The 25,654-nt window shown below is 49.5% G+C and overlaps 1 protein-coding gene across 13 annotated transcripts in view; it reads left to right on the top strand.

Annotated features, from left to right (window-relative positions):
- The window catches only part of LOC140457099 (adenylosuccinate synthetase isozyme 2-like), a 64,972-nt gene extending 39,681 nt beyond the window's left edge, over positions 1–25,291 (top strand). For 5 of the 13 annotated variants that reach the window (XM_072551087.1, XM_072551094.1, XM_072551088.1 and 2 more), the window contains 12 exons: positions 1,967–2,069; positions 9,460–9,528; positions 12,179–12,229; positions 12,891–12,957; positions 13,145–13,252; positions 14,859–14,940; positions 16,021–16,147; positions 19,788–19,942; positions 20,136–20,260; positions 21,330–21,427; positions 22,174–22,323; positions 22,676–25,291. In XM_072551087.1, coding sequence (XP_072407188.1) covers positions 1,967–2,069; positions 9,460–9,528; positions 12,179–12,229; positions 12,891–12,957; positions 13,145–13,252; positions 14,859–14,940; positions 16,021–16,147; positions 19,788–19,942; positions 20,136–20,260; positions 21,330–21,427; positions 22,174–22,323; positions 22,676–22,728 — 1,188 coding nt within the window. In that variant the 3' untranslated portion in view covers positions 22,729–25,291. Of the gene's footprint in view, positions 1–179; positions 416–1,966; positions 2,070–9,459; positions 9,529–12,178; positions 12,230–12,890; positions 12,958–13,144; positions 13,253–14,858; positions 14,941–16,020; positions 16,148–19,787; positions 19,943–20,135; positions 20,261–21,329; positions 21,428–22,173; positions 22,324–22,675 lie in introns of those variants that run through there. The other 8 variants (XM_072551095.1, XM_072551091.1, XM_072551093.1 and 5 more) reach the window with 4 other exon arrangements.
- The last annotated feature ends 363 nt before the right edge of the window (positions 25,292–25,654 follow it).

Raw genomic sequence — 25,654 nt, forward strand, 5'->3', positions numbered from 1 at the left:
GTCAGATGGAGCATGCGCATGGACTCTCTTCGACACCTATAGGGGGCGGGGCGTCGGATGGAGCATGCGCATGGACTCTCTTCGACACCTGTAGAGGGGCGGGGCGTCGGATGGAGCATGCGCACGGACTCTCTTCGACACCTGTAGCGGGGCGGGGCGTCGGATGGAGCATGCGCACTCACTCATTTCTACCACCCACCTGCCCAGGCGGTGAATGGCGCTGATGGTCGGCGGTGACCGCGGGCCCTCGGTGGTTCCGCCGAGCCCCAAGCGGCTCAGGGCGGCGCCGGGAGGCTGCGGGGAGCCGCTCGGTAACCGGGTGACGGTGGTGCTGGGCGCCCAGTGGGGGGACGAGGGCAAGGGGAAGGTGGTGGATCTGCTGGCGCAGGACGCCGAGCTGGTTTGCCGCTGCCAGGTGAGACGGAGGGAAGCTGGACCCAGCCGCATTTATACAGACACCTGAATGGGCAGGGAATCGAGAGCGGTGCAGAACCCTCCCCACACACCATGTGCAGGCCGGTGCATTAGAATGACACCGTGGTCTGCGCACACGTGATGGGCTGAATGGCCTGGCCCTGTGCTGCACTGCTCTGCAACTTGCTGTAACTTGAAGTGTCTTTGCAGCAGCAACAGTGCAATGTTAATGCTTGGTGCGCCCTGGGCTGCAACTTTGAAGGTGTCTTAATACGCGCAGAGGGTCTTGTAAGGCCGTTTACTTCACTTAGGAGAAAGCGAGGACTGCAGATGCTGGAGATCAGAGCTTAGAAAATGTGTTGCTGGAAAAGCGCAGCAGGTCAGGCAGCGTCGATACTCCTACTCCTTTGGTGCTGCCTGACCTGCTGCGCTTTTCCAGCAACACGTTTTTAAGCATTTACTTCACTTACTCTGCTTTCTGTCCGCAGACGCTTCCCCGACCCGCTGGGTTTTCAAAGCAATTCCTGTTTTTGTTTCTGATTTGCAGCATCTTGTAGTTTTTATATTGTCAAGTAGCCACCTTGTTTGCATAATATATGCAGAAAGTATCGTGAGGAATCATAAACTTGCATCAAAGACCTGTTAGTATGATACCGTCTTTGCATAAGTTATGTAGAATGCATTGTGAGGTCATTGCCTAATTTGTATAATATATAGTGATGTTGTGAGGTCACCTTATTTGTGTAATTTATGCAGAGGGCATTGCAAGGTCATCACCTCCTTTGCATAATATATGTAGAAAGTATTGCAAGGTCATTAAGTCCTTTGCATCGTCTATTCAAGGCAGCGCTTCTCCCTTTTGGGTGATGGGGCCTTGTCTTGTCTTATCACAGTTAATTCTTCAGACTGGCTCTTTGTCAGGGATGGTGAGCAGCAGGGTTTGTCACCTCTCTCCCTCAGACCACCTCATCAACAAAGAGACCACCTGGGTACCCTTGTATTAGAAGGGGATCAGAGCAGTAGGGTTAGAATTGGGCTGCAATGTTGCTCATGGTTGATTCACTGCCATTGATAGGTTATTCCCCATGTGTCTGTGCACGGGTAGCATTTGCCACCTGGGACCCCACCCCCCCCAAACACTTTGCCTGAGCAGTGCCTAGTTCAGCAACTCTGGGGATATTCTCCTGGTCTGGCCCTGTCAGTGGTGATCCGATTAAAGAGCTGGAGCAGATCTTATCGACGCATCATCAGTCATGAGAATGATGTATATGTGCTTTGTCTGTAACTATCCAGTGTTGCTCCCCAGAGCAGGATTGGCAACAGCTCTTGGTAGGTCATCATTCAATGCTGAAATCCTCAACCCGGAGAAGGATCAAGTGGCTGCAGAGAGGGGAGGGGAAGAGATTAGAGCGATCGAACAGCCAGCGCTCCTTAAACTTGTTCATATGAAATACAGGAATCTTGCTGTAGGATGAGTGATCACTCCCTATTCCCAGCCGTGATGACTCCTGCCTGACTTTAACAATTCTTTTCTGCTTTGTCCCCTTCTCAGGGTGGGAACAATGCAGGGCACACCGTTGTGGTGGATTCTGTCGAGTACAACTTCCACCTCTTGCCCAGTGGAGTAATCAACAAGAATGCCACATCCTTCATTGGTGAGTGCCCTTCGTGGTGCAGCACACTGATGTGTAAAACAGTTTAAGATTGAGACGTTAACAGTTTGAGGTGAGCTTTCTTGAACAGGAACTGGGAGCAAGAATAATCCATTCAGTCCCTGCTCTGCCATTCTGCAGGATCATTGCTGATCATTACCCCAGTATCGTTTTCTCACTCTATCTCGGATATCTTTCTTATCTGGCAATCTCTCAATCTCTGACCTGAACGTACTGACTGAGCTTCCATTGCCCTCTGGGGTAGAGAATTCCAAAGATTTCCCATGCTCTAACTGAAGAAATACCTCCTTCTGAGAGTCCTGAAGGGCCAGCCTCTTATCCTGAGACACTCTGCTAGTTCTATACCCTCTTTACCTCCACCCCACACACTGTTGGGGGAAGCTTCCTTTCCGTGTTTCAACATATCGAGCCCTGTAAGAATTCTCTATTCTTCAGTTGGATCAGCTCTCCTGCTTAAACTGCGGGAAATACAAGCCCAGTGTCGGTCTCTCGTCAAGGGATAGTCCTGTCGTCCCATGGATCAATCTGGTGAAGCTCTACTGTACTCCCTCCAAGACAAATAGATCCATCCTCGGGTGCCCTGTCTCAATTTGTAAGAATTGTTAGTTGGCAGAAGCTTTGTTATAAATGAGTAGATTTCAGTCACAGGTAAAACTGTAAACTGTTGGTGTACAACCTGATAACCAAGCCACCTTAATCCATAAACTGCTTCAAAAGACCTGTTACCCCTGGGGTGGTACCACTGTGTTGAAACCACTGAGATAATCTTTCTTCCTGCTGTTTAGGACAGAAATAACTTCACCTGTAAGAATACTGTATTTACTGTAAGCAGAGCTATTCTAAACCAATCAGCAAAAAAAAACTACGTTTATGTGACTGAAGTTATATCCTTTAAAAGGTATCCATTATGAAACGACAGACAATGAAGCTGTTTGGACACTAATGCCCCGTCCTATCCCCACTCTCTTCACTTGACCTATGCAGCTCCCAATGCTGCTTGTGTGTCCACAACAGGGTACTGGCGTTGTAGTTCTGGAGAGAGATTATTGCAGGATTACAAGTGGGTAGTAGTTGCCTGCAAGGCCCTGTGTTAACACCGTTGGCTCTGTCGCACTTCACTGGGCAGTGCATCGGAAATTGAGCCCCATTATTCCTAGTGATGTCACAAAGATTCGAGACTTTTAAGTACTTAGAATTTCCTAATTTGACTCTATACTCAAACTGAGGGTGACAAAGAGCATGGGCCAGGTTTCTCTATTTAAGGTCAGGGTGAATTGGCCTTGCTAAAATTGCCCGTAGTGTTAGGTAAGGGGTAAATGTAGGGGTAAGGGTGGGTTGCGTTTCGGAGGAGCGGTGTGGACTCGTTGGGCCGAAGGGCCTGTTTCCACACTGTAAGTAATCTAATCTAATCTAATCTAATCTAAAACAAGAATTACTGTTTATTACAAGGAATTAGACTGTACCTACACGTACAAACCATATAACAGTACCAATTAAAACTCTAATCCCCTTATAAACCTAAACATACACACACTCTTAGACGAGGAAACAGGAAAAATGTTATGTTTGCAGAAAAGCTGGAGTGCCATCAGTTGTTCGTATTCACGGGTTGCTGAGATGACCCTTTTGCTGGTCAGAATGTTGCTTTTTAGTCTCTTTCCAGATGCTGCCACTTTTTTGCAAGAAATACAAGGTGGCTGGTTTGATTGTACCCTCCGTCTAGAACAACTACCAAAGGGAAGGTGATTAAAGTAGATTTTCTCTGCAGAACAGAGACTGTGCAGGTGGAGAGCAAAACACTTTTTCTCCCCACCCCCACCCCCCCCCTCCCCGCTGAATGTTGTGGCCAGCCCCAAGGTGTTCACTTACCCGAGAACCAATTACAGGTTTCAGCAGGCCTCTGTCATCGATAACTGGTCACTAGTCCGTAGACCAGTTAAATTTATGTTGCCAACCAGACCTGCATCAGAATACAAAATCCCTCAGTTCTGGTTTATCTGCAACCACTTCAATTTGCTTGTTCAAACAGCTACGAATGATGCTTGCCACTAGTTTCAGGTTATGTACTTTCAAACCTAGCAACCATCCTTTCAAACAAACAGAAATTGTTTGTTTTCATTTCAGTCTATAGTTGTAAAATAACAAAGTAAAAAGGCACAATCTTTACAGCTTTTCCACCGGCATTTGTGCCAGCTCAAACAAATCTCCCACTTTACCAACTCAGAATTAGAATTAGAGTTAGAGTTAGAAAAAGCACACCCCAGGACATCTCCACTGCCCAGAAAAAAACTTGAAGAAGCTCTCTTCCTCCCTCTACAAGGATTTCAGTGAGTCCCTCTCTCACTGCACATCCCAGGTCATCTCCTCTGCACAGAAAGTTCCAACCCTCGAACTCAGCACCGTCTTCCTGACCCCTCCGCCCCCACCCCCACTCCGGCCTATCACCCTCACCTTGACCTCCTTCCACCTATTGCATTTCTAACGCCCCCTCCCCCAAGTCCCTCCTCCCTACCTTTTATCTGAGCCGGCTTGGCACACCCTCCTCATTCCTGAAGAAGGGCCTGAAACGTCGATTCTCCTGCTCCTTGGATGCTGCCTGACCTGCTGCGCTTTTCCAGCAACACATTTTTCAGCTCTGATCTCCAGCATCTGCAGTCCTCGCTTTCTCCTCGTTAGATTTTATTGTCAGACGTATAGGAGTACAAGGAAACAAAAGTAAGTGAAAAGCGTACAGAGGAATCTCGATTATCTGCATTCATTTGTCTGAATATCAGATGATCTGGCAAGATCATAAGATCCCGATGCTTGGCTAAGCTGTTATCTGGCATTCGATTATCCGAAATTCCATTTCACCAAACTAAATAACTCCCTGCCCACGTCCTTCAGATAATCGAGGTTCCTCTGTACAGCGTTGCCATTCCCTGGCTCAGTCTCTGATGCCAAAAACCAGAATCAGTAATAACAGATATCTTCAAAACAAAACCAAAACAACCAGTTTAGATACAAAAAGCAGAATTTAAAAAAATAGGAAGTGGAAATAGAAGGAAAGGAAATGTCCGTGTCTTAAAGCCGCGTCTCCATGAGGTACGTGGGCCTCCGTTCCCAGAGCCATGAGTCGCTGCTACCTCACTGCTGACATTCACCCCCCACCCCCTCCTCCCCAAACCAGAAACAAACACTGAGAAGGCTGAAGAAACTGGGCAGCATCTGTGGAGACAGGAGTGCAGCACTAATGCTTCACGTCTGGGATGACGCTTCAGATCTGCAATTCTGAATGACGGTTATCCCCGAACTTGAAGTGTTAACTCTTTCTCTCTGTCTCTGCAAGATGCGCCCAGACCCCCACCCCCACCGAGTTTCTCCAGCATTCTCTAACTGCCTCCACCTTTTCAACCGGTTCTCGAAAGTCTAAGAGGGCAGTGTTAAGTAAGAGTCAACCCACCTTCATTCACATGCATATAAGGAGAAGCTCAACAGCTGTCCTTTGAGTGGCGCACACTCAGGACTAACGCTTGCACAGTTACCCACCCCATTCCAAACTACATATCACTACCCTCCTCTAGCTTATCTCTCCACGCTTCAGGCTCACTGCCTTTATTCCTGATGAAGGGCTTTTGTCCGAAACGTCGATTTCGAAGCTCCTTGGATGCTGCCTGAACTGCTGTGCTCTTCCAGCACCACTAATCCAGTATCTGGTTTCCAGCATCTGCAGTCATTTTTTACCTTAGTGTATGTCAACATATTCTGACTGCTAACGACATGTTTAAACTTGGCTGTTCAAGAACCCAAACGACTTTAAAAATACAATGTTGCTACACTTAAGTGGAATAAACTTATTCAAATACTCCCTGAAATTAGTAGAAAGTTGACATATTTTCCAAACAATATTACACTATAGTTTAAATTCCTAGCTTTCTAATTATTTATGACTAAGAGACATGTCATAGAAACCTTACTGTGTGGATGCAGGCCATTTAGCTCATTGAGTCCAGCCTCGAGCATCCCCTCCCCACACACCCTCTCCCTGTGACCCTGCATTTCTCACAGCCAATCCACCCTAACCTGCACATCCCTGGGCACGATGGGACAATTTAGCACGGCCAATCCACCCTAACCTGCACATCCCTGGGCACGATGGGACAATTTAGCACGGCCAATCCACCCTAACCTGCACATCCCTGGGCACTATGGGACAATTTAGCACGGCCAATCCCACCCTAACCTGCACATCCCTGGACACTATGGGACAATTTAGCACGGCCAATCCCACCCTAACCTGCACATCCCTGAGCACTATGGGACAATTTAGCACGGCCAATCCCACCCTAACCTGCACATCCCCAGACACTATGGGACAATTTCCCACGGCCAATCCACCCTAACCTGCACATCCCTGGGCACTATGGGACAATTTCCCACAGCCGATCCACCCTAACCTGCACATCCCTGGGCAGTATGGGGCAATTTAGCACAGCCAATCCACCCTAACCTGGGCACTATGGGACAATTTCCCACGGCCAATCCACCCTAACCTGCACATCCCTGGGCACTATGGGGCAATTTAGCACGGCCAATCTACCCTAACGTGGGCACTATGGGACAATTTAGCACGGCCAATCCACCCTAACCTGGGCACTATGGGACAATTTCCCACGGCCAATCCACCCTAACCTGCACATCCCTGGGCACTATGGGGCAATTTAGCATGGCCAATCCACCCTAACCTGGGCACTATGGGACAATTTAGCACGGCCAATCCACCCTAACCTGGGCACTATGGGACAATTTAGCACGGCCAATCCACCCTAACCTGGGCACTGTGGGACAATTTCCCATGGCCAATCCATCCAAACCAACACGTCTTTGGGCTGTGGGAGGAAAGCGGAGCACCCAGAGGAAACCCACGCAGACGCGGGGAGAACGTGCAAACTCCACACAGACAATCGCCTGAGAATGGAATCAAACCCGAGACCCGGGCGCTGTGAGGCAGCAGTGCTTAACCACTGAGTTACCGTACCACCCATGTAAAACCCTGATTGGTTAGTAGATGTATACTTGACACCACCACCCCACCCCCCCCTCTCCCAAACACCTCAGGGATTTGACCAGAGTTATCCCGGTCAGTGACCTGGAGCTGCATATTTGAGACTTGTTAATTAGAATTGAGTTTATTGTTGCAGTACATAAGTACAGCAAAAACTGTAGAAAGTCGCCATTTCTGGCACCATCTTAGGTACAAAGATACATTGATAAGAAATCCATGGTATAGATGAGAAGGATGGAAAAGTAAAGATCAGCATTATAGTCCTTAAAGCAAGGTACAAAGATCCCTTGGAACAAAACCATAACTGGTTTTGATTTATGACCCAAAGCCACGTGGCGACACCACCTGATCTTCGTGAATCCTGTACACCTGATTGCACCTTATCTCAACTAATTACAGAGTCAGGTTCTCCTTTTTCTTCACTGCTGGTCACTTTCTCCGAGGGGAAAAGCTTGTTCTTTTGGTATTCCAGTTTCTGCTCTCAGACATCTGTCCTATGTGTGTGTTTGCAGTCTCTCAATTTTCCAAACTGTGGGCTATTCGGCTTTAACCCTTTACATTCATGCTATCCCCTTGTACAGGCTGTTCTTGCCTTTTTTGTTTCAACTGATTTTTATTTTGTCCTCAGTTATTCCCCCCCCCCAGCTCTGCGCTCCCATGCAGTCTCAGCAGCTTCCTTGGGGGTGGGGGGGAACTGTGCGAGGAACTGTGCTCTCTGAGACTGCTGGACAATCCGCTCAGCTTGGCAGCTGTTAATCGAACTGCGCACGTTTCCAAAATGTTGCTTTCAGGAAGAAATTCATCCTGATCGGGGTTTGAGTTCACGATCTGGTCCTGCAGTCTGTGCAAGGTGCCTGGTCCTGGCTGTGTCTGTCTGTTTCTCAGGATCAGCCTTTTTAAATACAAGGTCTCTGAGATGATAATATCTGGACTCACATATGGGTGTTTGTCAAATCTTCGACAACAATCTGCTAACTGGTGATAAGGATGGAGGCCTTGGTGGGGGGGGGGGGAGGAGAGAGGAGGTGTTGATCAGCCAATGTCAGTGAGCTGTCCGGGGCTTGACACCTCTTTTTTTTTTTTCACCCTGCACCCCCCACCCCACCCAAGGCAGTCACTAAACAGTCCAGCAGCAGGCCCTTCAGCCCACAGTGTTGTGTCGAACAGGACGCCAAATTCAACTGTGGAGAGAAATCAGAGGTAACGTTTCAGGTCGAGTCACCTTTCCTCAGAACTGCGGCTCTTCTGAGGAAAGGTCATTCGACCCGAAACGTTAACTCCCGTTTCTCTCCACGGGTGCTGCCAGACCTGCAGAGCTTTTCCAGCAATTTGTTTTTGTTTCTGATTTATAGCATCTGCAGTTCTGTTTTTGCCAAGTTAAATTAAAATCTTTCTCCTGCCTTTGCTCCGTATCCCTCCATTCCTTACATATTTATGTGCTTATCTTAAATGCCCAAATCATACCTCCTCCACCACTACCCCAGCAGTGCATTCCAGACTACTTCTACTGTTTATAAAAAAAAACATTGCCCCCTCACATTTCCTTTGAACTTTCCCCGTCTTACTTTAAATGCATGCCTCCCAGTTTAGACATTTCAATTCAGGGCTGATGGTCAGAATGTTTTTCCCGATCTCTGATCTCATAATTTGGTAGACCACTATCAAGTCTTCCCTCAGCCTCCAAAGCAAACGACCTGAGTTTTTCCCCAGCCTCTCCTTTATAGTTCATGACCTCTAATCCAGGCAGCATTCTGGTAAACCTCTTCTGCACCCTCTCCAAAGCCTCCACGTCCTTCCTGCAACGTGGTGACCAGAATTGAACGCAGTCCCCGAAGTGCGGCCTAACCAAAGGTGTACGAAGCTGCAACACGGCATTGTGACTCTCGTATCCCTGACCAATAAAGGCAAGCATGCCATACGCTGCCTTTCCCATCTCAATCTGTTTGCATGGCTGCTTTCAGGGAGCTATGGACTTGATCCCAAGGTCCCTCTGTATGTCAGTGTGTTCAGGGTACTGCCATTAATTGTACACTTTTGTTTAACATTTGATCTCCCAAAGTGCAGCTCCTCACACTTGCCTGGATTAAACTCCCATCTGCTAATTCTCTATCCATGTCAGATCTATATCCCACTGTACCCTTTGACAACCTTCGACACTGTCCATCAGCCTTCGGCATTGTCTGCCAAGTTTACAAACTCACCCACCTCCATCTTCGTCCAAGTAGGCCAGAGGCTGTGGGAGACAAAAGGGGTGGGAAAGGCCCGTGAGGTTTGAGTGGGCGGAGTGGTTTTGTAGGCAGCTGTTGACTGCAGCTCTTGTATCTCCAGGCAACGGGGTGGTTATTCACATCCCAGGGCTCTTTGAGGAAGCTGAGAAAAACCTCCGGAAGGGCAAAGGTGAGAGGGTGCTGACCGGGAGCCTGCACAGACGGTCTGTCAGTCTCTATCCACATTTACATATTTCTTCACTGTTTTCAAATCTCTCCCTGATCTTCCCCCTCCCTATCTCTCTCGCCTTCTCCAGACCCTACGCCCCCTCCCTATCTGTCTCTCCTCCAGACTCTACACCCCCCCCCCCCAATCCCTGTCACCCCCTCCAACCCCTACGTCCTCTCCCTATCCCTGTCACCCCCTCCAACCCCTATGCCCTCTCTCTCTCCCTGTCACTCCCTCTCCCTGTCACCCCCTCCAACCCCGATGCCCTCTCCCTATCCCTCTCGCCACCTCCAACCCCTATGCCCTCTCCCTGTCACCCCCTCCAACCCCTACGCCCTCTCCCTCTCCCTGTCACCCCCTCCAACCCCTACGCCCTCTCCCTATCCTTGTCACCCCCTCCAACCCCTATGCCCTCTCCCTGTCACCCCCTCCAACCCCTATGCCCTCTCCCTCTCCCTGTCACCCCCTCCAACCCCTATGCCCTCTCCCTGTCACCCTCTCCAACCCCTATGCCCTCTCCCTGTCACCCCCTCCAACCCCGATGCCCTCGCCCTATCCCTCTCGCCACCTCCAATCCCTTAAGTCTGTAAGATATTGCAGTCCTTCAACCATTGCCTCCTTAAACCCTGGCTCGTCACCTCTCCTTTAAATTGTTCAATAAAACTGAGCTCTTTAATCCAGCCTTTGGTTGCATTTCCTTCCTGTGTGCTGTTTGTTAATGTTCCAGTAAAGTGTCTTGTTACATTCTGCAATGTGAAAGGCGGTATATAAATGCAGCTTTGTATGTTTGTTCACCGGTGGACAATGTTAGCTGGACTGAACCAGCGATGATTCCTGCGTGTCTCCCGAGTAGTTATTTTGCTGCCTTCACTGAAAGAAGGTAGCAGCAATTTTCCCCCTAATTTTATTTCCAGGTTGTCCGCAGTTTCTGGAATGACTTCTCGACGCAGGTGTCAAATGTGTCTGCACAGAGTCCTCTAGTGCGGCTGTGCAGCTTGCAGGAAACAGTGGGACATCAGACTTGATGAGCAGGTGTAGGCCATTCAGCCCCTCCAGCCTGTGCTACTGTTCAATAAGATCACAGCCAATCTGCTTCTGGTCTCCGCTCCAGCTTCCTATCTGCCCCCCCCAAAATTAACTCTTGACTCCATAACAAATCCATCCAGAAAATCTCTCCATGACTCTATTCGAGGCTGAGTTTAATGACCCAGCATCCTCTGCTGTCTGGGGAAGAGTATGTTCCACAATCTCTCCCCGTCATCGGCAAAACAGTAAATTGTTTATCACTTGCCCCCTGTCAGCTCCCGAGAGGACTCTACATGGTTCAGTAAAATCACCTTTCATTCTTTTAACCTCCAGCGATGTCTGCCTATCCTCCGACCCCTGCTTCCTAGACTACTCTATCTGTGCTACTGTACCTCCCTGTGGACTGATTTTTTTGTGGTTCTTGCGAGAGATCCTGGAGAGTTTGGAGGAGACCAGTTGTCTGAACGTTCCTGTGTTGTCTTCCACCTGGTCTCTGCCCCTGCTCTGGGACGTCTCAGTGGTTAGCACTGCTGCTGCCTCCCAGCACCAGGGTCCCAGGTTCGATCCCACCCTCGGGCAACTGTCTGTGTGGAGTTTGCACATTCTCCCCGGGTCTGCGTGGGGTTTCCTCCGGGTGCTGCGGTTTCCTCCCACAGTCCAAAGATGTGTAGGTTAGGGTGTATTGGCCATACTAAATTGCTCCATAGTGTCCAGGGGTGTGTAGGTTAGGTGCATCGATTAGGGGGTAAATGTAGAGTACTAGGATAAGGGAATGGGTCACACTTTTGAGGGTTGGTGTGGATGTGTTGGGCCAAATGGCCTGTTTCCACACTGTTGGGATTCTATGTACCCATACTCCCCTGCTCATTTTTTCGGAGGTCAGCATTGCCAGCTGAGTCCGGTCTAATGTTTCCTGATGAAGGGCTTTTGCCCAAAACGTCGATTCTCCTGCTCCTCAGATGCTGCTTGACCAGCTGTGCTTTTCCAGCACCCCACTCTTGACTCTGATCTGCAGCCCTCACTTTGGCCCAGTGTTTTATTGTCCGTCCTTAGCTGGCCTTTGAGCTCCTCTAAAGCACATGCTGAAGGGACCCTCCCAGCAATTCAATCCAACCGAGTGTCACGTTTGGCCCCCTCCAGTGGGTAGTTCAGAGGCAGCTACGTTACTGTGGGTCTGGATTCCCTTGTAGGCCTGAAGGATATGAGTGAACCAGATGGGCTTTCTCTGAGAACCCAGCAGTTGCATGGTCTTCGATGGTGCCTCTTTGCTGTTCACTTTGAAGTTATGAGGAATTGCAGGTCTATCGGAGTCTCTCACTATCTTTGTGTGCATCTGTCTCCAGTGATTTGCATATGTGTGCACACTCATTAATTCCAGTCTCTGTCTCTCTCGCTCTTTCTATTTTTCATCTGTCTCCCCCCACTCTGTCTATCTCTCCTCACCTCTTTATTTTCTCCCCCCCCCCCCTCCCAATTGATTATACCGCTATTATTTGGGAGGGGGTGGTGTTAGCCCAGAGTATCATCCGTTGTGGAACGTGATGACAAATTCTGTCACTTGTGTCTCTCTCTCCCGCGCGTGCAGGTTTGGAAGGCTGGGAGTCGCGGACGGTGATATCGGACAGAGCCCACATCGGTGAGTTGGTGTCGTTTTGAGATGCTGGAGGGTGAGGGATGGTTTGCACGTGATTGGCTTCGTCTTGTGTGTGTACCCGTCTCTCTCCAGGAGTGTGTCCTTTGTCTGTAAGGTGCTCATTGTGCTCCAGTGTTGACATCCATGCCTTTTAGTGATGGAACCTGGAGTAGGCCGCTCACCATCTGAGCTCACCTCCACTCTAAGCGTTAGCTTATTGTCTCCACGGATGCTGCCTGACCTGCTGGGGATTTCCAGCACTTTTACGTCTTCAGTACAGATTCCAGCGTCTGCATTATGTTGCTTACATTCCATTTCCCCCTCAATAAACCCATAATATTCTGAGCTTTCGGAATTACTTCTGTCCCTGAATCCTCATATTTTGTGATTAAAGCACCCGGCTCTCTCTGTTTAAGGCAAATCCTTGGATTTTATCGTTCCCTGCCAAAATGGACAATTTCACGTATTTTTTTCCCCCCCAAGTTACTTTGTCCAACCCCTTCAGAGTCTTGTACTTTCCGAGTGAGACTGCTGCATGTACTTCTCCAGCAAAACGCGAAAGCATTAGATGCCTGGCGTAGCGCTGATGGACCCAGCGGCTTGGTTCTGTGCTGCGTAGTCACTGACGGTAAGTCTTACTTGACTGTTCTCCTCTTGTTTCCAGTGTTTGATTTCCATCAGGCAGTGGACGGTGTGCAGGAGCAGCAACGTCAGAAGGTGGCTGGGAAAAAGTGAGTGTGCCGGACCACACCTCGCCGAGACTGGAGGGAGGTTGGGTGTCAGTGTTCAGAGGTGACCGGCCCATCTTTGACCTGTTCTCATCCCCCTCTGTGTGTGTCTCTCCCTCTCCCCCCCTCTCTCTCTCTCTCTCTCTCTCTCTCTCTCTTTTTCGATCTGTTACCTTCCCATGCCTGTCAGCCTGGGGACCACGAGGAAGGGCATCGGACCGGTGTACGCATCGAAAGCCTCTCGCACCGGCCTCCGTATCTGCGACTTGCTGTCGGACTTTGAGGAGTTTTCAAAACGGTAAGGAATCGGCGTTTGCTTTCTGCCTTCTAGCTGAGGTAACAAACGAGGGAGGGATATCCCTTTTCTATTTTTAAACAAAAAAAACACGCTGGTGTCGTTACTGAGATCCTACCCGTCCTCGCAAAACCAAACCTCAGTCTCGACCGGTGCGTACAAAATTGGAGTGGGCCATTCAGCCCCTGAATCCTGCTGCACCATTCTGTAATATCCGGGTTGAGCTGGTTACAGCCTCAAACTCCGCCTTCTCACCTGACCTTAGTAAATCCACTGCCGATCTCACTGCCTTTAAACATGTTCAGTGGTTCATCACCCATCTCAAGTGGCAATGCACTGGTTTCCTTTCTGTGCTGAATACACCTTCCCATCTGGGGAAGGAAATCCGCCATCCATAGCTGGTCTGGCCTGGGCAGCGCCGTGGCTCAGTGGTTAGCGCTGCTGCCTCCTAGCGCCAGGGAACCCGGGTTAGATTCTTGTCTCGGGCAACTGTGTGGATTTGGCACATTCTCCCCGCGTCAATCTCCGGGTGCTCTGGTTTCCTCCCACAATTAGCGGTTCATGCTAAATTTAGCGTTGGCCGTAATAAATTGCTCATAAGGTCCGGGGATAGCTAGGTTAAGCGCATTAGTCAGGTATAGATTTAGGGGAGTGGGTCTGCATGGGTTACTCTTCAGAAGGTCAGTGTGGACTTGTTGGGCCAAAGGGCCTGTTTCCACGCTGTAGGCATTCCAGTCTACAATGTGACTCCAGACTCTCAGCAATGCGGGGTTGACTCTCAACCACCCTGAAAAATGGCCCAAGTGAACCACACCGTTCAAGGGGTGGTTAGAGGTGGGCTTGGAAAGCTGGCTGCCCAAGTGACGTCCATATACTGTGTGGGGGTGGCGGGGGGTTAAGTGAGGGAAAGGTGTGAAAATTCCAACGAGTCCTGCAGCAGACGGAAAGGAAGTCCTCAGCAATCTGATCCAGGCCTTTCCCGCAAAGACCCGGATCTTCCCCCTTCCCCAGGGATGGGTTGAAGCGAATCCTGGGTATCTCTGGCCCGGCACTGAGGGGTAAGCTACCTGTAACGAGGTGTGTTTAAACTGGAACTGCTGCCCGGGAGAGTTCTCTCGGAGTCCTGAGGCCGGCATTCCTCCGTTTCGTTCACGACCTTTTCACGATCCAGACTCCACTCCTTGGCGGCCCCCAGTTTCAGCAGGAGCTCTCGCTCTCTCTCTCTCTCACACCCCCATGGTGTCTGGAACAGGTATGATAACCTCACTGCATTGTCGTGGTGTGGAAATCATTGATCTGTGAGGGTCTTCAGGGTGGTTTGCTATGTCAAATGTGCTCATTCGTTGCAAAGTATTAAACCCGCATTAACTTCTCCCTCTCTTTCTCCTGCCTTCCGCCCCCCCCCCACCCATCTTTCCCCTTTCATCTTACTCTCACTCTTTCTTTCCCTCCCTCCATTTTCCCCACCACCTCCTGTCTCCCCCACTACCCCCACCTTGCACTCCTTCCCTCCCCCCCTTCCTCCCCCACCTTGCACTCCCTCCTTTTCCCCCCCACCCCCCCCCCCACCCTTCCCTTCCCTTCCCTCTTTTTCCCCCCCCCCCCCCAGCTTCAGAGGGCTTGCCCATCAATATAAAAGCATGTACCCAACGCTGCACATTGATATTGAAGGAGAGTTGGACAAACTGAAGGTAACTTGAGTCTAGTTTGTATTTGTGGCTTCGTTCGGTTGGGTTGCACGCTCCTTGTCAGTCCTGGGACGTATTGGAGGTCAGTTTCTCCTTTTCCCCCCTCCCCCAGTTTCCCGTTGGGGTGTAGGGTGGCCTGGGCCCTCCATATATCCCTCGTGCCTTGCTTCCTTTCCCCCTTGATTTGGCCTTTGGACAGCTTAAACTTGTCCTGCCTCCATTCCCCACCTTGACAAGACCCCAAGTGTTGCTGCAAAGGGAGGGTTTGAGATATAAAATTTAGACTGGGACTTTACATCACGGGATGGGGGGAGGGGGGGGAACCTTCTAGAGGTTTATAAAATCATGAGGGACATTGATCAGGTGACTCCTCTGCTGGAGGAGCTCAAGTCGAGGGGAATGTATTTTTAAGGTGAGAGGAGAAAGTCATAGAGATGTACAGCATGGAAACAGACCCTTCGGTCCAACCCGTCCATGCCGACCAGATACCCCAACCCCATTGGCCAGCACCTGGCCATTAATGATGAGGGGCAACTTTTTTTTTAGTGGTTCATGCATGGAATGAACTGCCAGAGGAAGTGGTAGATGCAGGTACACTTAAAAAGCTTAAGACCTTTCGACAGGTACACGAATAGGAAAGGTTTGGAGGGATATGAGCCACATGCAGGCGGCTGGGGCTGGTTTAGTTTGGAAATGCGGTCAGCATGGACTGGTTGGGCCAAAGGGTCTGTTTCCACGCTGTATGACTCTGTGACCTGATCAAAGTGTTTGAAATATCAAGATGGTTTCGAACTGGAGAGAGTATTTCTTGCCTTGGGGGAGGGGTTGCTGCTGGTGTGGGAGCAAAGAGGATTGAGAATGGAGTCATGGCTGGGGGGGAAGGGGGTGTTGTATCATTTGAAAAGTGGAGCTGGAATGTTTTGGTGCAGAGCTGGGGAGAGGCCGAGCTGCACGCCAGTGGAATCCTCTCAGTTACCGAAATGCAACTGAAGGGGAGAGGGTGAAAGTACGGAGTGTTATACCACGTAGGGTAGGGGAGATTCGGGTTGTTTATTGACCGTGCCCCCCCCACTTCCTCTGCAGGAATACTCTGAGCGAATCCGGCCCCTGGTGAAGGATGGGGTTTATTTCATGTACAAGGCCCTCCACGGGCCACCCAAGAAGATCCTCGTGGAGGGTGCCAACGCCACGCTGCTGGACATCGACTTCGGTAAGAAGCCAGAATGCGGACGCTGCACTCTCCAATCGCGCCGCAGGCCCGCAGTAAACTCTGAGCTACCTTTATCCGTTCCTATTCTGAGGAGAGCAAAGCTGTGTCACTGCCCCCTTTGTGTGCCAGTCCCACCCCTTGCAGCTGACCACAGTTCCCCTCACTCTCACCCCCGCCTCAAGGTGTTTCCCTCCCCTCCGGATTCCCTGAGATTGTTTTTGCTTTCTTCATAATCTGAATAATTTTCTTCAAAGTCACAATTGTCTTTGGAGTGGAATAAATCTGACAAAGCTTCATCAATAATTTCAACAGTAGTTCTGTTAGGAATTCGGAATTCCAAGGCCAATAATTACCTTTTTTCCATCAGTCTTCCATTTTAACAGTACATCATGACAAGAGACGAGTCTAAACTATGTGGAAAAGGTCATGAAGTAATCTTGCTCTGCTAACATTTCAGGCAGCATCCAAGTAACTTCGAAATCGACGTTTCAGGCAAAAGCCCTTCATCAGGAATAAAGGAGGGCTTTTGCCTGCAACGTCGATTTCGAAGCTCCTCGGATGCTGCCTGAACTGCTGTGCTCTTCCAGCATCACTAATCCAGAATCTGGTTTCCAGCATCTGCAGCCATTGTTTTTTACCTTTTTGCTCTGCTAACATGCCCAGTGTCATTGAGCTACAAAATGTCACTCTCTCGCTTTTGGTGTCTCTCTCTCATTCTCACCTTACACCAATCCATTGACGCTAAGAACAGTTATCTTTAATTCTCAGAACAAATGTACCCTCTCTCCGTGGTCAAGCGCTTTCCTCTGTATTGGTACCTTCTTTAAAGTCTTGACATCGGAACATAAGATCTAGGAATTATTGAATATAATGGTGTAAACAGTGTGATTTAGTGTCTAAACGTGGGAAGCAATTCTGTATCTTTGGAGCAGTTCTCTCCAAGATGTCCACGATGTTTTGTTTTGACCCTGATATTAAATCATCCAGGCAATATTCCTTCTGCCATATCTTCCTAGTGTCATTATTGATTATTCTCACTTCAAAGTGTTTTCATTTTGCAGTGTCTCAATGCTGCTTTTCTATCTGGCTTTTAATATTGCAATATATCAATGTTGCTTTCATCTCTTTCTAAATAGCTACTTAAAACAGCACGAATATAATGCTGTATTTAAAATACGAAGATAGTGTTTTCCTTGTCTTTGAAGGGTTTTAAACTCTTCAGTATAGTACCCCTGGTTTATACGATTCTGTACCTCAATGTTGATTAACTGAGATTTCTTTTCAGGCAAATTTAATTACACAGCCTAATAAAGATACCTATTACATTGCATGATTTGCCAAAGTAAAGCCTGATGTCTGTTCCCTTAGTAAACCAAGGTTTAAACTATAGATATCCTCTTAATGTGGCCTCTGTCTACTGCCTGTATTCTTTTGTTAGACCCGATACCCTCAGGGCTTTTAAATTGCGGCTTAATTCTGGCTCTGTGCTGTTAATGGTGCTGCAATCTGTTCAATTTTGGTGTGGTGACATTGCTGGCGCCGCAATCTCGGTTTAACTTACTTCTGTGCAGTTGACTTACCCTGTGTAGCTGTGTGTCATGGTGTCCTCTAGCTGTGGGGGCAACGTTCGTGAGTGACAAGGGTTCCCTTTTAATTTTTGGACTTCAGCCCCTAGTATGGCGATGGTGTAGTGTATTATCGTTAGACTGTTAATCCAGAGACCCGGGGGACTCGGGTTCAAATCCCACCATGGCAGGCGATGAACTTTGAATTCAGTTTTTAAAGAAAAGGCTGGAATTTAGAATCTAACGATGACCGTGAGTCCATTGTCGATTGTTGGGAAAACCCATCTGATTCACTAATGTCCTTTAGGGAAGGAAACTGCCATCCTCACCTGGTCTGATCTACATGTGACTCCAGACCCCCCACAACAATGTGGTTCACTCTTAACTGCCCTCTGAGCAAATAGGAATGGACAATAAATGCTGGGCCTAGATGACGACGCCCTCATCCTGTCAATAAATTTTTGTCAAAAAATTGAGATTTTTCCCCTTGTCCAACAGGGATCTCTAACTTTACACAGAGCTCTGATGCCTGTATGTTTCCAAGTTGATCCCCCTAAATTGGATTATGACAATATACAATAGATGCAGGAGTAGGCCATTCTGTTGTTCGAGCCTGCACCACCATTCAATATGATCATGGCTGATCATCCTTAATCAGTATCCTGTTCCTGCCTTATCTCCATAACCCTTGATTCCAGAATCCTTGAGAGCTCTATCCAACTCTTTCTTAAATGAATCCAGAGACTGGGCCTCCACTGCCCTCTGGGGCAGAGCATTCCACACAGCCACCACTCTCTGGGTGAAGAAGTTTCTCCTCGTCTCTGTCCTAAATGGTCTACCCCGTATTTTTAAGCTGTGTCCTCTGGTTCGGCACTCACCCATCAGCGGAAACATGTTTCCTGCCTCCAGAGTGTCCAATCCTTTCATCATCTTGGACTGAGGTACACAGAATAATAAGAGGTAGATTGTTTTCCCCATGTCTGAGATCTGAAGGCATAAGTTTATGTTGGGGGGGGGGGGGGGGGTTAAGTTTAGAGGACATCTGGGGGGAGTAGAAATATGAGACGTACTGTCTGAGAGCACGATGGAAACAGCTACTCTTGCAACATTTAAGAAGCAGCTGGATGAGCACTTAAAACACACAGGCACTATCGGGTGTGGACATAGTACAGGTAAATGGGACTAGTATAGCTTGGTGTTTATTGGTTGACATACCTGATGGGCCAAAGGGCCTGTTTCTACTCTCGATGACTCTGACTCTAAGGTCCATGCTGTACATCTCTATGACTCTGTGAACTGGTTCTTCTTTTTCTCCATCCTTGCAATATCATCAGTCCTGGGTGGAGCTTAACACAGTCTCCCAACATGAACCCTTCCAAAACCATTACAATTCTCCCACTGATGTTTCATCATTTTCACTGAGGCCGGGGTTATGGAGAAAGCCAATTCCTGAGCGTCTCCACCAGCACTGTCCCCTGACCAGTCTGGGTTGGCTGACCTGATGTGAATTGAATCAGTTAACCAGGATTGAGGGCTATCGGCTCCTGCTGGATCACCAGGTCAGAGAGACAATAACTGCAGATGTTGGAATCCAAGGTGAGACAGGCAGGAGGCTGGGAGAACACAGCAAGGCAGGCAGTGTCAGGAGGGACAGGCTGGAGGAACACAGCAAGGCAGGCGGCATCAGGAGGGACAGGCAGGAGGCTGGGGGAACACAGCAAGGCAGGCAGCATCAGGAGGGACAGGCAGGAGGCTGGGGGAACACAGCAAGGCAGGCAGTATCAGGAGGGACAGGCAGGAGGCTGGGGGAACACAGCAAGGCAGGCAGCATCAGGAGGGACAGGCAGGAGGATGGGAGAACACAGCAAGCCAGGCAGCACCAAGAGTGGGAGAAGTCAATACACTCCCTGTGTTGACTGATTTAAATTGTTCTTTGATTTTTCTGAAGTTGGTTTTCTTGCAGCTCAGTCCTGACGCCTGTGAGGATAGATCTGTTCGACCTGGCATCTGTTGTTTTTCACTGGTTTGCTAAGTTTGGTGTGACCAAGCCATGAATTGTCTGTATTCTGTTCCAGGTACCTATCCTTTTGTGACCTCCTCGAACTGCACGGTGGGTGGGGTGTGCACTGGACTGGGGATACCCCCTCACAACATTGGCGAGGTTTATGGTGTTGTGAAAGCATATACCACGAGGGTGGGAGTGGGTGCCTTTCCCACAGAACAGGATAACGTGAGTACCCACTGCCCTCTGGTCGCTCCTCCTGCCTGTTTGAAGTGTATTGCCCTTTCCCTGTTGCCGGGGAAGTGTCTGACTGAAAGGTGGGGCTGGCCTGTCGCGTCAGTGTCCCTGCTACCCCAGGTTTCCTCACTCCCACCTCCCTGTCACTCCCTGAGCCCTCACTTTGCTGCCTGTTGTTTCCCAGGAGCTGGGTGAGCTGCTGCAGCGACGAGGCCATGAGTTTGGTGTCACCACGGGCCGGAGGAGGCGATGTGGCTGGCTGGATCTGGTGTTGGTCAAATACGCTTGCATGATTAATGGCTTCACAGCGTGAGTACTCGGCAGGGCCTCTGTGTCGCGCGAAGTCAGCGTCAGTGTTCGGTTCAGCGCGTGGCCCTGTCTGCTTTTCATCCTCCCCTCCATCCCTCTGTCTCACCCAGCCCTGGCCTCTTAGGTTGCATCTTCTATAACTCTAAATTCCTCCAGCAACTACACCCCCTCCCTCTCTCTGTCACCCCCTCCAGCCCCTACACCCCTTCCCTATTTCTGTCACCCCCACCCTATCCCTGTAACCCCCTCCTGCCCCTACACTCCCTCCCGCTCTCTGTACTCCTAATTTCAGCTTCTCAAGTATTGAGAACAAAGAACAATACAGCACAGGAACAGGCCCTTCGGCCCTCCAAGCCTGTGCTGACCCATTTTGCCCTTCCATACTAAAACTGTCTTCTCTTCCAGGATCCGTATCCCTCTATTCCCTTCCTGTCCACGTATTTGTCCAGGTGTTTCCTGAACGCTGTTATTGTATCTGCTTCCATCACCACCCTCTGGCAGTGTGTTCCAGGCACCCACCACCTTTTGTGTGGGCGACCTCGCCTCACACGTCTCCTTTACACTCCACCACCCCCTCACCCCCTGAACCTGTGTCCCCTCGTAACTGACCCCTCCACCCTGGGAAATGGCCTCACAATTTCCACTCTAACCATTGCCATTCACAATCTTATAAACTCCTACCAGGTTCACCCCTCAACCTCCTGTGAGAACTAATCCAGTCTACCCGACCTTGCTACGTCACTAAAACCCCCCCATATCAGGCGACATCCTGGCAAACCTTATCTGTACACTCTCCAAAGCGTCCACATCCTTCTGGGTCGGGTGGTGCCCAGAGCAGTACACACTCTGGAATCCCCTCTCTGAATACCTCTCACTTCCTTTCTTTAAAAACCCTCCCTTACATTTGGTACACATCCCTAATATCTCCTGATGTGGCTTGGGGTCAGATCTTTCTTGGTCCACCTTTTTTTTCTGGTGTTTTGCTGTGTTACTGATGTCTAAATGAATATCAATGTGGTACGGAGAAGGTGACGGCCTTTCAGATGTGCTACTGTATTCTCCATCTCAGACTGGCTCTCACTAAACTCGACATACTCGACACGTTTGAAGAGATCAAGGTTGGCGTGGGATACAGATTGGATGGAAAGACTATCCCTCACTTTCCAGGTTGGTTGCAGCCACTCCAGGCGCGGTAGTTAAAATTTCATCTGGGAATTCTGCTTGAAAACTAGCTCAATTCTGTTCGGTCTCTGGGGCAGGAAGAGGTGGAAAGGTTTCTGTCATCGTGTGGGGGTGGAATGGGGATGTGTCTGTGTTTGAAGGGTGATGTCTGAGGGTCTAAGTGTGACTGTGATGGGGGTGTCTGTGAGGGGAGGGGTGGTGCCTGAGGGGGTGGGGTGTCTTGTCTGTGTGAGGGGAGGGGCAGTGTCTGAGGGGGGGGAGGGTGTCTTGTCTGTGTGAGGGGAGGGGCAGTGTCTGAGGGGGGGGAGGGTGTCTTGTCTGTGTGAGGGGAGGGGCAGTGTCTGAGGGGGGGGAGGGTGTCTTGTCTGTGTGAGGGGAGGGGCAGTGTCTGAGGGGGTGAGGGTGTCTTGTCTGTGTGAGGGGAGGGGTGGTGCCTGAGGTGGGGTGGGGGGGGGGGGGGGAAGGGCGTCTTGTCTGTGTGAGGGGAGGGGCAGTGTCTGAGGGGGGGAGGGTGTCTTGTCTGTGTGAGGGGAGGGGCATCTCCATGTGTCAGGGGTGTATGTGTTGGAGAGAGGCAGTGTCTGAGGCGGGGGGGGGTTGGGGTGTATGTGTCAGTGAGGGGGAGATATATGGCATGTGTATGTACCGTATTTATGTGAGACTGTCCTCTTCCTGGCTGAAGCTCTGAGCTGCTCTCTCCCTGACCTCCCACCTTGTTTTTCTCTCTACAGCCAACCAGGAGCTGCTGCACAAAGTGCAGGTTGAGTACGTGACCCTGGCCGGGTGGAAGAGCAGCACGGAGGAGGCGCGGAGTTTCACTGAGCTGCCCGAGAACGCCAGGGGTTACGTGCACTTCATCGAGGGGTGTGTTGGGGTGCCAAGTGAGTTTCGTTTCAGGGTGGGGTGTGCAGGCTGAGGGAGTGATTGATATTTTTTTTCCCCCCAACACTTTGATGACTCACCGGGGGCCTGAGCTGCACCAACCTGTTCTGAGGCCAAGGAGAGACTGTAACTGGCATTCTCTCTGGTTCCAGAGTTTTGTGGGGTGTGGTGAGGGGAAGCAGTTTGAGAAGGTGTATTTCTCTTATGTGTTTTGAGGTGATTAGTTTGAGTTGTTGGGCATGGGTTCGCTCTCCACTCCTTTTTCGCTCTGGGGTCAGAAGAATTCTGCGTGTGTTTACCCCAACCCCGTTTTAACCCCTGTCCTCTCTCTTTTTTTTTTTACCCTGACAGTTAAATGGATTGGAATAGGCCAGGCCCGGGAATCCATGATCCAACTCTTCTGAGGATGAATGTGACCCAGAGAGGGAGAGAGAAAGAGACAGGACATCCAACTGGTCTATTCCTCACTGTTCGATACTCGTACTCCCCGAGGACCACCAGCTTCCCAACCAACACTGACCAAAACGTGGATTTCCCCATTTCGGGGCTCTTCCTGAATACGCTACAGTACTACCTCTGAACCGTCCACCAAATTCCTCTGAAAGTTTCACGATCTGCCAGTTATCTGTTTTGCAGTCCCAGTTCTCGTCCAGTGTAGAGTGAATTCCTTACCTGTACATTTTCATTCTTGCATTTTTTTTTTAATGCAATCGTCGAGGCCAAGTATTATCTGCAAAAATTTTATAATCACTGTGTGTGTGTGTGTGTGTGTGTGTGTGTGTGTGTGAGAGAGAGAAAATCTGAGGTAAGTGCTCTTGGGGGCTCGTTTGACACCTCTGCCCAGTTCAGGTGGAATTATTACCTTTATTTACACTCTCTCTCTGGTGCGGAGAGAGTTAACCTGTCGGTGCTCCTGCTGCTCCAGCATTTTAAAAAAAAAAGTCATTTTGTACAACATGGACATTTATCGCCCAGAAGGCATTTTGAGTCAACCGTCACTGGGGGTCTGGAGTCACATGTAGACTAAACCAGGCGAGGACGGCAGTTTCCTTCCCTCAAGGACTTAGAGAACCAGGTGGGCATTTTTTTTAAACCCCTGACAGATGCCAATGGATTCATGGCCAATGTCAGTTCCAGGATTTTTAATATTAAAATTCCACCACCTGCAGTGACAGGATTTGAACCTGGGTCTCTGGACGAACAGGGAGAAAGTGAACCCTGCAGATACTGGAGATCGGAGTCCGAAGAGTGTGATGTTGGAAAAGCACAGCCGGTCAGGCAACATCCAAGGAGCAGGAGAATCGACATTTCAAGCTGATGAAGGGCTAATGCCGGGAATGTCGATTCTCCAGGTCCTTGGATGCTGCCTGACCCCAGCTGTGCTTTTCCAACACTGTGCTGTTCACCTCTGGAATAACAGTCCAGTGATTAATACCATTAGACCATCGCCAGCTCATTACAGTGAGTGTGGGAGCTGCTGTGGGCCTCGGTGTCACCATTGATGTCAGGGGAAGGCAACTGAGTGGTCATCAGGGTGTCCCTGCCCTGATGTCGGGCGATGGATGGGAGGGAGGTGTGTACTGTTGACTGGAGACTCACCGCTGGCCTCGCTCTGAGCAGGTGGAGAATAGGGCAACCAAACCTCGTCTCTTCCTGTCTGGAAAACTCAAAGTAATTCTCCATCTTTCCGGAGAGGTGCGAGAGGAACAAAGTTCGTTTGTGCTCTAGATTCTTGGTGTGAGGGCATCTGTAGCTGTGGGATAAGTGCACCACACCGACATAGTTGGACTGCTTGTCCACCACAGCCCATGCACCTTCCTCCAGGTAACCATCCCGAGTTGCCAATGATTCACAACAGCACCGGAATAAAAACCATCGAGGAGGGGTGAGGGGGCACAGTAAATGGGTTTTTCTTTTACACCTAAAGGCTGCTCTCTTGTTGAGCCCAAAGGCCAAAGTCGGCCATTTCTTATGGCCCCCTCTCCTCAACACCACCCCAAAGAAAGCTCTCCTCTTACCACCCCCCACCTGCCTTGACACTGTACATAGTTCCAGCCTGGCAGCTTCTCTATGAAGCGAATGTTGATGTGTATCCATGTACATGTGGGCTGGGTGAACATAACTACCCCCTCCCCCACCACCACCACCACCCCAGGTGTTAAACACACACGAGCTTTCGGAACGGCATTAAAATCAATACTTGCTTTGAAAGCGTTACTAAAAGACCTTTCTGCTGTCTGTCAACACTGTGTCACAAGCAATAAATAACAGTATTTATCATTTCAATCCTTGATTACTAACTGGATTGAAATGGGCTCCTTCAGCCAAAAAGCACCTGGATTCCACTGTTTCAGCCTCACTGTTAAGGGAGGTTGAGTTACGACAGCCTGAAACAAAAAACCGCCTCCATGTCTCCCTCTGTCCCCATGCTTGTCTTTAGAATCCATACCCCACCCCACCATCCACCTTGGTCACTGGACTCCGTAGGAACCAAACCAACGTGTATCGGGCTGCTTTGATCAGATGTTGTCAACTACTTGCATTTACATAGCGTCTTCACTGTGATGAAACACCCCCGAATGGCCAAGTACCTGACAAAGCTGAGGTGGGGGTATCCCGTATGGACAGGGGACGGAGAGCTCTGTCAAACAGCAGGGTTTCCTTGAAGGGGTAGAGGGGGATTTTGAGGTTGCTGAAAAACTGTAATTGCCAAAATGAGACGTGAAATCCGAAGTGGATATATGATCCATGTGCCACTTAAGGCGGCATGTTCTCTGAGATTATCCTTACACTGTGGAGTGTTATTTTCGAACAAAATGATAATGTTTTGGAATTAAGATGGTTCCATAGGTGAGAGACTCATGAGGGATGGTTTGTATTGTACTAATGTCTGTTTATGACTCTCCTGTAACTTTTATCTATGCACTTGGATGGAATAAAATAAAATATTTTTGCTTCCATTTTAAACTGCTCTGTAGCTCTCTATTGATCAGATACGTGACTCAGACCAGCCAGTGATATTGGGGATGAGGCCCCATTGTCCATTCCCTTCTCTACCCCCAACCCAACCCAACTTGAGGAGCTGCACTCGCCTTTGTTAAATCCTCCCCCACCCCCAAAGAATAACATGCAAGTGTGTGCAATCTTAACTGAATGGTCAATGACTTGCCTCCCTTGTTTACCAAGCTAGTCCTCCCCTACTTAACGCAGATTGTTTATGTCGTTTGGAAGAGGTTATGGAATCAAAGGATTCCACACCCTTTGGCTTTGCCTGCCCCTGTTTGTGTTTGATCAGCTCAGTCTCTGGGTGAAAATTCTTTCCTAGCCTTT

This window comes from Chiloscyllium punctatum, chromosome 31, assembly GCF_047496795.1.
Source record: "Chiloscyllium punctatum isolate Juve2018m chromosome 31, sChiPun1.3, whole genome shotgun sequence".
Classification (NCBI taxonomy): domain Eukaryota; kingdom Metazoa; phylum Chordata; class Chondrichthyes; order Orectolobiformes; family Hemiscylliidae; genus Chiloscyllium; species Chiloscyllium punctatum.